The sequence below is a fragment of the Pterocles gutturalis genome, unplaced genomic scaffold (genome assembly GCF_000699245.1).
Source record: "Pterocles gutturalis isolate BGI_N339 unplaced genomic scaffold, ASM69924v1 scaffold8076, whole genome shotgun sequence".
NCBI classification, from domain to species: domain Eukaryota; kingdom Metazoa; phylum Chordata; class Aves; order Pterocliformes; family Pteroclidae; genus Pterocles; species Pterocles gutturalis.
In genome coordinates this window covers 11,217-23,409 of record NW_010100265.1, presented here as the reverse complement: position 1 = coordinate 23,409, position 12,193 = coordinate 11,217, and the positions used below count along the sequence as shown (strand labels likewise).

Genomic DNA, 12,193 nt, shown 5'->3' with positions numbered 1-12,193 from the left:
CTGGAGACAGCCCAGGGTTGCTGGTGCAGTGCATGGCTGCCAGAGGAGCAATAGGCTTGGCATGACTCCTGCACAGAGCACTCAGTAGCTACAGTCCTAACTACTGCCTTGTTATCCACTTTTAATGCTCCCAAGTGGCCAGCAATGCCACCTCCCCAAGCCCCTAAAGAAAGCACAACACATACCACACACCATACCTCAGAGGCTGGGCAACCAGAAACACTGGTTTCATAGTTCACCAACTCTTGTGCCCTCAGGCCTGTGCATTTTCAGCTTTTGTGGTCATTGAAAACTGTCTGATTCACACTGAGTGACTGCGTGGTTTCCTGAGGTGACCCAAAAGTGCAAGGCCTCCTATGCTCTGTGACACTAACAGAAGGGAGAAAGGTGGGCTCACCTCGCAGCCTCCCTTTCTCTCTGCTCATGTTGTTTTCCTGCCCTTCTCCTCAACAAGCTGGAGGCAAGTGCAGCATCCTAGTAGGGAGACAGTTACTTCACTGGTCAGGACATGGTGCAGAGACTCAAGTTTCAGTGGAGGTATGGGTAGTCTGGTTTGGGCTGCTCCTGCAACCACTAAAGTTTATCCTCTCGTTCTCAGGGCACAGCAAGTTATGTTTGTTTCATTTTTCAAAGAGGCTAAAGTCTCACTAGAAGCAGATACCACTGAATAAGGTGATACCAGGCAAGCAGCTTACAGGAGCAGTGTGGATTAGAACCTCAGATCAAGTTAGAAGGGAGAGAACCCATACTAGATGGTCCTACAGTTTGAAATTGGGAGTGCCTCTGCTTTCTCTGTGATCTTTGAGAGATGAACTGAGCAAATCCATGTCCCACCACTCCTCCCTTTACCATTCTCTTCCTCTCAGACTGGCTTGTTGGGTTGGTCTGATTTAGTAACCTACTTTAGTTTGCTGAATTTAATTATTATTTTTTTTCCTGGAATGTAGGAAGCATTCTAAGTTCTCTCTGGCAAAGAATCATAGATGTCACAGAAAAACAGATGTTAGCTCAGCTGGGAAGTTTCAGTTCATACAAAAACAAGTTTCTCTGCTCAGATAAAGACTTTGGGATTATCCTTCATACACTGGCCTCCCAAGCTTCTGTCTTACCTAATTTTCTAGTTACAGGTGAGATTTCTTGGTTGTAAAAAACTTAGCGTCTCCTTGAGACAGATGAGCCTCCCCTCATTTCGGTGGTCTCAGATTGGGACCCAGTTGCTTCTCTCTTGGTGGTAGAATTGTTTGGCCTATCAACTCTGATCTGAAATTTTGCAGAGTACGGAATTCAGTGAGTTATTTGATCTGTCCTGCTGTCAGTACAAGAGTGGGAATGCTGTGCTGTATTAGACCAACGAACCAAACAAAGAAAGCCGCATAGCAAGCCCTCCTCTTAGCACCTGCACTGCCCCCCAGAAGTATATAGCAAGATTCTCCAGTGGGACAAGGCTTTGAAGGACATTGGCTTTGAAGTAATGTTACTGTTTCCTGCAAATAATGACCACGGTTCTATGGGGACAGGGCATTAACAGCTAAATGCATTTTTCTTTAGATGACAACAAGAGTGGGTTACCTGGTTCCAAGGAGACACCCACCAGGGAGTTATTCTGTTTCAGAGCAGCAGGCTCCATTCTTTCACATGTGTGGAATAAACAGTATTTTCTTTGCAAACTACCTATTGCCTGAAGCTATCTCCATTCAGGCTGTGATCTCATCTGATTGCAAAAGCAAGTGGGATTAGGCCTGGTTAGAACTTATCTGGGACACCTCAAGGGAAAAAAAAGGTGCTGTAAGAAGTGGTGTTGGCTATTTAATAGGTGATGCTGCTTCCTCTGAGTCAATACAGAGGTAGTATTCCAGCAAAGAAGTTAAACTAGCAGAGGATGGCTGGAGGCTGCTGGATGAAATGTGAAACGGGTATCCTGACAACTTCTGGCATCTGTTGTGAGGAAGACATCAATCTTGATGTCCTAAGCAAACAAGTTCTATCCACTTAAGCTTCTCTCATAGCCATCAGTGAAAACCACGGTCCATTGTAAGATGGTCCACCCCACAGAGGCTGCGTTTCAGTAGAGGAAAAATTGACTGTTGCAGTTATCTGTAAAGGCGCTAGTGGGGTGGAAGGGTCTGTTCATAAGTAAATATTTTATGGCGTTTAGAGTTCTTAACCTCTTTTGAGAACAAAGATTTTTGTTACAAAATACCCAAAACTTCTCCCAAGCCGGTTTTCCTATAAAGCAAGGTCCTATTTATTTTCATGTCTGAAATAAATTCCCAAATACAAACAAATGAATAGAAAATTATAAAGTGCTAAACTATTTACAGGGGATGCATGTATGAGATGTCTGATGTGCCAGTGCTCTAGGACAGGCTGAGGTGGTCCTCTCTCTCAGACTGTCCCAGGTCCCACTCAGTCACTAGTTCTGAGGATACCTCTGTGAAGAGACGGTCCCAATCCCAGCTGACATCATCCTACCAAGAAGAAAAAGACAAACATGCTGAATGTTACTGGTGACACCCAAAGGTCTCTGGACAATGCCAAATATTCAAGATGAACAGCAAAGAGAGAAACTAAGTGGCAACTGCCCCTGCCCGGGAAGTCCCAGATTCAGTTGGCTAGAAAAAGAATCCTAGCCAGAATGAAATGTGAATCCCTGCTGCAATTTAAAGATTTTGACAGAATTATTCATGTTCCAAAATTCCGTAAAGGCCAGATTTTGTCACACTTGTTAATCTTAGATACTCCCAGGCCGGGCATAAAGAGAAGCCATAAAAATCTTCCACCCTTCTGCACTTCATCTGCAATTCTGAGACACAGAAATCCTTTGTTGCAAGTCCTGAGCTTCAGTCCCCCCAGTTGTATTGATGTTGTTCTGTCCTGCTTTAACACATCCCTCTGCCTAAACCCCAAATGCTTTCTGCCTTTGTCCTTCTGTACTGCACTGCACAACTATCTGGAGCTCATGGTGGCCGCCAAAAGACAATACACGGAGCACTGTTTCTGCAGGGATCTCTGAGAGTGCTAGGCCCATCACATTTTCCTCACTAGCTCTTTCATACTGAAGGGGACAAATCACAGTGATGCCATAATCTCAAACAGAGAAAGCCCTATATATATATATACTTAAAATAATCTGTTGGGGACTTCAGACCTCCATCCTCTTGGACAAGCTCCTCTTCAGAGGCTCCTCCTCATCTCTCTCTTCCACCCCACTAACAAAGGCTTACTTTCCAAGTATAGTCTGAGACACATAAGAAGCTTTTGCCTTGTTGGTGTTCCCACAAAAGAAAGACTCACCTCTCGTAGTTCATGCTCTGGAGCCAAAACTTTGGTGAGAAGCTTCAGGTCAACCTCTCCATCCTACGAACATACACAGTCAGTCTTACAGACAGTGAGAAAGTGGACACCTTCATTTCACCAGGTAGGTCTTGCTAGAGATAGGCACAACTTTTTCCTCATAAGGGGCACGTACTTTACTTTGTCCAGGACAACAGCAGGAGCTTCATGTGAGCACCAGATACCCCCACTATTTACAGAGACAAACAAGTGCGAAAGCCACACTGCAGAGAGGAACAGACTGAAAGCAGACTGGAAGTTGTTTGGATGATAGGGGAGCGTATTTTACACAGCTGAGTATCACTGTAGAGATTGATGGGAGTCTGGAAGGAGAGGGAGTCACACTGGTCACCCCATAGCAACATCCACTTACCAGAGTCTGAAAGGCAGCATACTTCATAAGGTCTTTGTCCAGGTCATGGTAGGTCAGTACTCGGTTCACCTGCACACTGCAACCAGAAAGGGTGAAAGAAAAGTCTGTGTAAGTGTGGAAGCACACTTGAGGAGAAGTGTGTCATGAACAGGAATCCAGTGACATCCATCTCAAGTGTCCACATCACTTATGTGAACTCTCAAGATGGGTGTCCCCAGACAGAAGCAAATCTTGTTCAGCAAATGAACAGTCCTTGACAAATCTGCATGCCAGGTTGTGCACGTGCATAAAAATAGGATGTCGAGTGACCACAGACTCCCTCAGAGAAGCCAGCACACCAGAGAGAATATCCACAGACTAGCTACAAGGGCCAGAAAGGAAACAGGAATGTAGTGAACACTGGAACAGCCCAGCAGGCTCTCAAAGTCCCACTATACCAGCTACAGAATAGTACAGACCTTGTGATTTCCATGTCTGAGCTGAGTCACAGCTATCAAACACAATTTTTTAAAATGTAGCCTCCAAAAAGAAACACAGGGTAGGGGGGTTATACACTGTTGTACTAGGCTTCCCTTCGCAGACGATGCAATACTATAGAGAAGACCTATATTAATTTAATTTCTGTTTGTTTTTGTCCATGAAAATTACTTGAATTTTCTATTGCAGGGAGACTATATGGATGCAGGAGGAACAGATGGAATTACAAAAAAAGAGAGAAAAAAAAAGACTTTGGTGAGAGACAAAGTAATTTTAAATTTTCTACTATAAAATGTCATTTATATTTGTTAGCAGCTATTTAATTACAATACCTACTCCAGACTTGTGCAAGAGGCACCTGTGGTCAGGAGTAAGATATCCCACCCCACCAAATAAGGGTCAATAGAAATCCCAGTCTGTGATCTGGGCAATAGGACTGACAGTGGAAAGAAGACTCTACTAACACACTTAAGATAAAACCCCCAAAACTTTCATTATTTAACACTTGATGGTCTCCTTTGAGCTAACCCCAAGACTACTGTGATAAAACCTTCAAACAACAGGATTGTACTTTGCAAATTAACTAGGCACTTGAGTAAGAAGGATATCCTGTGGAGGGCAAAGCAACCTACAACTATGCATAATCAAAGTGTGTGTGATAATACATGTGTGCAGGAGGCATTTGAGGTTATACAGGCAACATTAAATCAAGCAATTCCTAACTTTTGTGAGTTTGATTTTGCAACATCAAACAGGCTACTCTAATGTAGTTTTTGTATATATAGAGAGAATATGCAGTAATTGTTTTCTCTGTGTAATAGGAAACAAGAAGTTTGTACTGTTTGGCTTGGAGCCCCACTGCCACACTACACAGCATCGAATCCTGCCGAGTGGCACTACCACTGACGTCCAGAGAGCATGAGAGAAGATGGAGTTTCATTTCAGCAGCCATTTTGCACTGCTGATGAGAACCTCAGGAATACCTGGCGGGGCTCTTACCTGGGGGGAGCTGCCACTTGCATGGTAAAATCTTCCTCCTGGACCTCCTCCAAGTCAGGGATCACGGGAATGTCTGCAACAAGAGAAAGCAGCAGCAGTAAGTGGAGAGTGTTATGCTTGCCTCTCACTAGAGACAAGATAAGAAACAGCTTGCTTCACAGATAAGAAACAGCCTTTTTCTTATTAGAGGAAAGCACAAGAGAGTTACTTAGCAATGATTAAAAATATATTGTTTAATATTAAAAAAAGGCAATAAAGTTTTGAAGCTTGGGGTCAAAAGAAATCTTGGAAAAGGAGCAGATTTGGGCTGGGTAGGACTCCATAGCCATGGACCATGCATTTGAACACAACCTTGAAGCTGAAAGAAGCTGGCTGCACTAAATCCCACTGCCTACTTGCCATCATTGTAAGACTGGCAAACATTTCTTACCAGATGCATTATAATTTGCTCAGCTCAGCAACCAGTCACCTAGCCTCTATTAGAAATGGAATGTGGGGCATAAACTGAGAGAAGCCATGTAAAACTACATGCTGAAAGAGCTGCTGGCTGATGGTCTCAGACTGTGCAGAGACCTGTGACCTTCCTGACAGCTGAGGAAGGAAGTACTGGTGGTCTGGCAGATACAAAGACTAGGGAAGACGCATGTAATTGTCATAAACTTTTTCATTATTTCCATTGTGACCCTGAAATGGCTGATGTCTGGGTCACTGGATATTCCCAGCACAAGGACTACAGGTCCTCCACCTAAAAAGGATGCTAGAGACAAAAGAATGGAGGAGAGGAGGAAGAACTGGGTGCGCACTGAATCCTGCTAAAGGAGGAAGGCTCTGAGAACATTGCATGCTTTTTCACTTGACAGTCCTGTAAACAGCTGGAGATTGAAAGAGCAAAAATGGAGAGAGGAGAAGGCACAAAGCAAGGACAGAGTACAGCAGCAGAGCTCCTTTAAAGATTCAAGGCCACAAAGGCTCTCCAGAGACCCAGAGCACACAAACCGTGGAAAAGCTGGTGGTTCGGCTCCGGGAAAAGGTTTCACTCACACAGTGTGCAGACGCTGGAGCGAGCAGGCTGCTCCCGGCTCTGTCTACAGTGCAGCCATGCTACTGCTGGACGGCAGCAGGCGGCTGGGCCTGGCTTTGCCCCATTTTGCAGCCCACGCTGAGATGAATATTCAGGAGTTGGAGAGATGTTCCCACCTGTGGCACCCAGGGCTCTGGGCAGGGCCTTTCTGAAAAGGCCTTTCTCCGGCTGCCTGTCAGCTTCGCAGGCTTTGAGCTGCTCTCTCCGGCTGAGCGTCCACTGCGCATCCCCCCGGCCGGCGGGGCAGGAGCCAGCCCTCGCCCAGCTGCGGCAGGGCACGGGTCAGCCCAGGCCTTGGCGCAGTGGCTGTTCGGAGCTGGCCGCACAGTGGGATTTCTCACTAATTGGCTGCCTGGAGGAAGGCTGAGTGGGACAGGGGCTGCTGCAAGAGCCTGGACACAGCGAAAGGCAGTGACAGCTTGGCCAGCCTCAGCAGAGCTGTGCCTCCCAGCTCCCCAGCAGCCCAAGGAGCAGGTGCCTGCAGAGCAGCTCTCCACTACAGCAAACTGCCCAAAGACATTTAAAGGGAAACTGCAGCAACAGGCCCCCAGGCTGCCCCTTAGACAGGAGACACATGCAAGGAAAGCCTCACCACTGCATCGCTGGGCATTTGGGGCAAACCTCTCCCCTCTGCTGGTAGGGCCAATACACAGAAGAAGCTGCTATCCCATTGGCTCTTCCCTGCAGGGGCTCCCATCTCTTGGTAAAACTTGTAGCAAAATGCAGTTAGGAGACAAAAGCACCTCCATAGACAGAGGGACTGACCTGTAGAGGCAGATGGTAAAACCTGCTCAATGATAATGTGGGATAAAGTCTTTGTATACAAGCAACAAAGACCAAGGAGGTAACAGGCTGGTGAGTTTGGTCCAAGGGGAGTAATGAAGCACTGTGCAGAGATGCCCTGTTAAGTCCAGGCAAATGAGAACGGGAATGAGAAACAGTCTAATCTCTCCTGAGTTTTTTTAGGAGACTATGAACGTTGCTCAGCAAACATAACTAAATTAAGAACTACCTGGGAACAGAGATGCCCTCACCCATGGAGCAGCATTTCCTGCAGCAGGAGGAGGTCAGATCCTTATCCTCCTTTGACAGCAGACATGTGGAAGGTGTTTGCAGAAAACTGAATTTCTTCACTCAGTCCTCATTTTGGCAGCTATTTATGGGGTCCCCTCTTCCTAGTTCCCTTTTACTTCTGATGATCTCTTTTTGCATTAGAAAAAACTGCAAACTTAGGGCCTAGATCAGTGATGTCCCTTCCGTTTTGCAGGTTCCTGAAGACTCCTGGATTCTCCAGTGCTGATTTTATCTCATTCCCTTTGAATTCCATGGAGAGATTCCCAAACCCCTTGCAAAGCGCTACCTTTAGTCTGTATTAGCAAAATCCAGGCAATCACATAGAAATTCTTTCCAAAAGAAAGTCAAGGCTCCCATATGTTATAGACTCTGAAAATATTTCAGACAGAAGAGCTGGGAACACTCTGAGGGCTCCTGCCAGCCCCTCCAACAAAGGCCAGTGCATGCTTGTTCTTACTGCAAAGTGTGGATGATTTGTCCATTTCTAGGCAGAAGCAATGCCCTTTAGGACTCTGAGAGACTTGACAGTAAACAGAACAAAAATGTTGCAAATTCTAAGAAAATATCATCTCCCCAGGCTAACTGCTATCAGTGGCAAATCAGCCCTGAAATATTTGGGTCTTTATTTTTTTTTTCACTTGTTACTCATAATTTCCTCTTCCCTCTGCCAATTCCCGTGGTGCCACCTCTCCACAATCCCTCTCCCTTCTTTCTCTGTACAGTTTTCAAAGTGTCTCAGTTCTCACTTTATCACCAACGAGCCAACCTTTCCTCTCACTCAGTCTCCAGCCCCCTAACTGTTTTTGTTCCTCTTCTTAGGACTCACATGCTTTTTTCCAGTAAGCTCTGGAACACAGCCAAGTCACGGCACTACGTCAACTGCATGGGGAAGAAGCACATGGCCTATTGTGCCGCAAGAGTATAGGCATACCCTCTACTTTTTACATTCCCGTTAGCTGCAGTGAGGCTACTTACATATAACATTAGTATATGCAGAAATGGACCATGTCCTCCCAGTTTCGCACTGCAGGTTTTTCCAATGAGAAGGTTACATTACAAACCCCTACTCTGTGTGCTTTGCTCTGTGACCCGCATTTTTCCCCTTCAGTTCAGTGTGAGGGCTTCAGATCATTTTCCAGAAGCCTGTGGTTTTGGTGCAGAGTCTTGACACATACCTTACTGTCCAGGCTCTCACACCTGAATTCAGTGCCCGTGTAGGTAAACCTTAGAAATGACTGCACAATGTACCTACGTGCTAAGGAGCTGCCTGTGTGCAAAAGGAAACACCTCCACAGATAACAGGTCACTGCAACGAAGTGAACATTGTGCATTATGAAAACAAAATGGTTTGCAGCTGAGAAGAAAGGGTAGCTTCAAAACCTGGAAACAAAAAGTGATTCTCTGCAGTTTGGCGAGGAGGTGTGCCGCATAACTCAGCTGCATTCTGGAGGAGAAAGCAGCTTCCATAGCCTTTAATATCAACTGATTTTAATCAAAACTGTAGGCAAATCTCACAAGCACCATGAAAATCTTACAGCTTCAGATGTTCTTCTCCCACTTTCACATCCTTTCCTGCAGACTTTGAAATCAGAACAAACTGCTACGATACTAATAGTAAGAAACATTAAAATCAAAGTTGAGTTACTGGTAAAAAATATTAAATATTAAAATGGGGAACAAATTGAGTATAAACCATATTACCAACGCCAGTCTCCCAGCTGGCCTCTGAACACTGTGCTGCAAGGTACTGTTACCTATGCCACCTACCTCAACCAGTCTTTCCCAGACAGAACTCTGAATCTCCATTTCATAAGGCAGGTAACATTCTCAGAGTGAATGCTCCTAAAAATGACACTCACGCCCCCTGAGAGTAAGTATCCCGCTTTCATTTTAGCTAAAGGGAGGGGAGAATAAGTAGACACATATATCAGGTAGTGTTTTACAAGCAGAAGAAATGAATGTATGCAACAGAAAATGGAGGGGGGAACATAAAAACTCAGTGCATACAGTGACCTTAAAGAGGCATGGATGAGGCTTCTCTTTATGGCTCAAAATTACTGGGAACAGAGTAACACAAAGCCATTCCCCATGGCTTTCTCAGCTCATAAAGAAACAAGATATTGGCTTTGGAAACTGCTCATGGTAGAGATGTGAAATGCTGAGTGAGCATCAAATGCTAGATGATGAACACAAACTCCCCTCCATCTCCAAGCCGATGGTGATTAAGAGTCAACAAAGAATGAAACCAAAATGAGTGTATCGCTGCAGAAGTTATGGTGGGGTAGGAGACACCAGTATGAAATGTTGGCTCACAGGGGAGTTACAATATACTGTACCAAACTGATTGTCTCAGAACATCTAAGTCCCAGCATGTAAGTAGGAATAATATTTTTACTACAATAGCTGGACTGAGCTAGGTCTTACTCAAAAAGAGCTTCATGGCTAAGTTATGGTAACACACCAATAGCATAAGACCGAAGCATGTGGAGGGTAGGAAGAAAAGATGGAGGGGAAAGACTGAGGGTGACCCATGCTACATGCAGATAGCCGAACAGTAAGGAAGGAACAGCAGCTTTTTAAGCCATAAACAAAGGAGGGCTTTAGGTGTTCATATTAGAGCACATGCAGTAACCATCACCTTTTTTACCTTTTAGCAAATAACTTACTGACAGCTGAGAAGGACAACCATGGAAAACAACAAGGTAGAAGAACCTGCACCACCTAAACACTCAATTGCTCCTGCAAGTTGGTGAGTTGTACTTCCCCTCCCAGGCAGGGCTGATTTTTGGTTTAGTAGCAACACCTGCAAGCTGAGTTCCTCAAAATCCTGCAAGCTCACAGAAAGATCTGGTCCTAGACCCAAAGAACTAAATTCTCCATTAAAGACAAGACAGCAAATAACAGACAGAATCTGTTCAAGGTCAGGCAATAAATCAGTGGTAGAGCTGGATCTAGAGACCATGTCACAGGTCAGACCTGCAGTTAGTCAGCAGTGCGGTTACCACTTTCTCCCTGAGCTGCTTTAAGAGTCTCCCAAGCCAACACCCTGACACTGAAAGACTTAACTCCATCTCATGTAGTCTGATTCACTTCCCCCAACTAAGGGAGCATTTCAAAGGCCGGTTCAGAACAGACACTCCCGCAGAGGGGGCTGTGCTGCCCCCCGCCCCGTGCACATACCACCATATCCAGAGAACACAAAGAGGGTAGCAGCCTCTGGACCTGATAGTCCCCTACCACTAAACAGGCATAAGAATGAAACTAACTTTAGTTTAAGTTGCTTGCTCATAAAATGCAAAACTGAAATAATTACAATATCTCTGCTGCTGTAAAACTTTGTTTTACTGAATGCTGTTACCTTCTGCATCACGTTTGGGGAATTTTAAACAGGCAAATGGAAGAAGGTCTGATTGAAGATGAAGTTAAGTGAAAGAAATTGGTCTCATTTAGCACATGACAGGATTCATCTGTGTTCCCAAGTCCACTGAGGTAGCATCATGGGCGTTTCATATTCATGAGCTGCTGCGACACTGTGTCCCTCATTTACAAAGCACCGTGTTCAGCAAATTCTGTCCCTGTGGACGCTCCGTGCATTTCATGGTCTTGTCAGAAAGACATCAAACACTTCAGTAACCAAATACCAGAAAATGGCTTTAATTAGCACATCTCAATGCAATAAATAATTTTTCTCTCTAAGTGGAAAATGGAGAATTAAGAAAAAAAAAAAAGACAAAAGTGCAAAGCAACAGGCAAAAAAAAATCTTCAAAAAACCATAAGGAACAAGGGACACAGACAGCTTCTGTTGAACACACAAACAAGCTTGAAGCCTCTTGGAAGCTTTCTCAGGAGAGCAGCAGACAAATGAAGAGGATAAAAACAGTTCTGTGGATGCTTGGACATTACTTTCATAGGGATGCCTTTCTCTTGGCTGAAATTGCCCTACTAGTAGGCCAACATGGAACAGTGTACCTGCCTGATCAGCCAGCAGGGAGATGAAAACATTAGAGTGAAAAGTGGGCAGTTCCACAGCTACTATGGCACTGCCGCAAAAACTGAGACAAGCAGAAGATGACATGAATGTCCCATGTCCCAAAACACCCTTTTGAGAAGAGAATGGTAACAGCACAACCTGGGTGAGCTCATAGGAAAAGTCACCCAGTGGGTGTGTGCCAGAGGATTCATAGGATCTAGGGCAGGTCATGAGGCGGATTCAGTACTGAACCCCCAGCCTTGCCTTACAGATGCATCAGACAAAATATTTTTTTCTTCAGCCACCAAGCTCTGGTGATGCTGTCAGCTAGATGGAGCACCAGCTGAGAAGTTGGATGGTCCATGAGACACTCTATTTGCTTCAATAGTGCTTGCTTTCACAGACTACTCTGCATGGCATTGCTTCTTCCTCACCTGAGAGTTTGCTGGAGACAGGCATCAGACATATTTTCTACTTCCCAAGGCTGCTACTGACACAAAGCCTCTGTCCAGTTTCAGCCCCTGCGAGGTGAGAAGACAGACACTGCTGCAATGCAGGCAGGGCACAGAACAGCCATGTCAGATGAGTTGCTGGGCTCAGTGCAGGGCTTTAACAGGCAGTAATCCATGTCTTGTATTGTCCAAGAAGACCAGACACTAACGGCTTTAAAGATGAAGAACCTCTTAATGCATAGGCTTGTTCACCAGCAGCAGAAGACAGGATAGACCGGAGGCTAGGCCCAGGACCTGGAGTCCACCTGAGGTGATCAGCATGTAGAGTCGTAACGCAGCTCCTAGCCTTACCAACAGTCCCTGACAGAGCACTATGCCTGCCCGCCTTCTCAGTAACATCTCTTCTCCTATTTTCAAAGGCTGCTCCCTGTTC

The 12,193-nt window shown here is 45.2% G+C and overlaps 1 protein-coding gene across 1 annotated transcript in view; it reads right to left on the bottom strand.

The window, feature by feature from the left end:
- Nucleotides 1-2,227: 2,227 nt before the first annotated feature.
- Nucleotides 2,228-12,193, bottom strand: part of IFT43 (intraflagellar transport 43) — a 16,780-nt gene continuing 6,814 nt past the window's right edge. Inside the window, exons 3-6 of the mRNA XM_010079106.1 lie at nt 5,183-5,255; nt 3,707-3,782; nt 3,295-3,357; nt 2,228-2,468 (exon numbers count right to left, since the gene is read on the bottom strand). Of these exons, the coding sequence (XP_010077408.1) occupies nt 2,358-2,468; nt 3,295-3,357; nt 3,707-3,782; nt 5,183-5,205 (273 nt within the window). The 5' untranslated portion in view covers nt 5,206-5,255 and the 3' untranslated portion in view covers nt 2,228-2,357. The remainder of the gene's footprint in view (nt 2,469-3,294; nt 3,358-3,706; nt 3,783-5,182; nt 5,256-12,193) is intronic.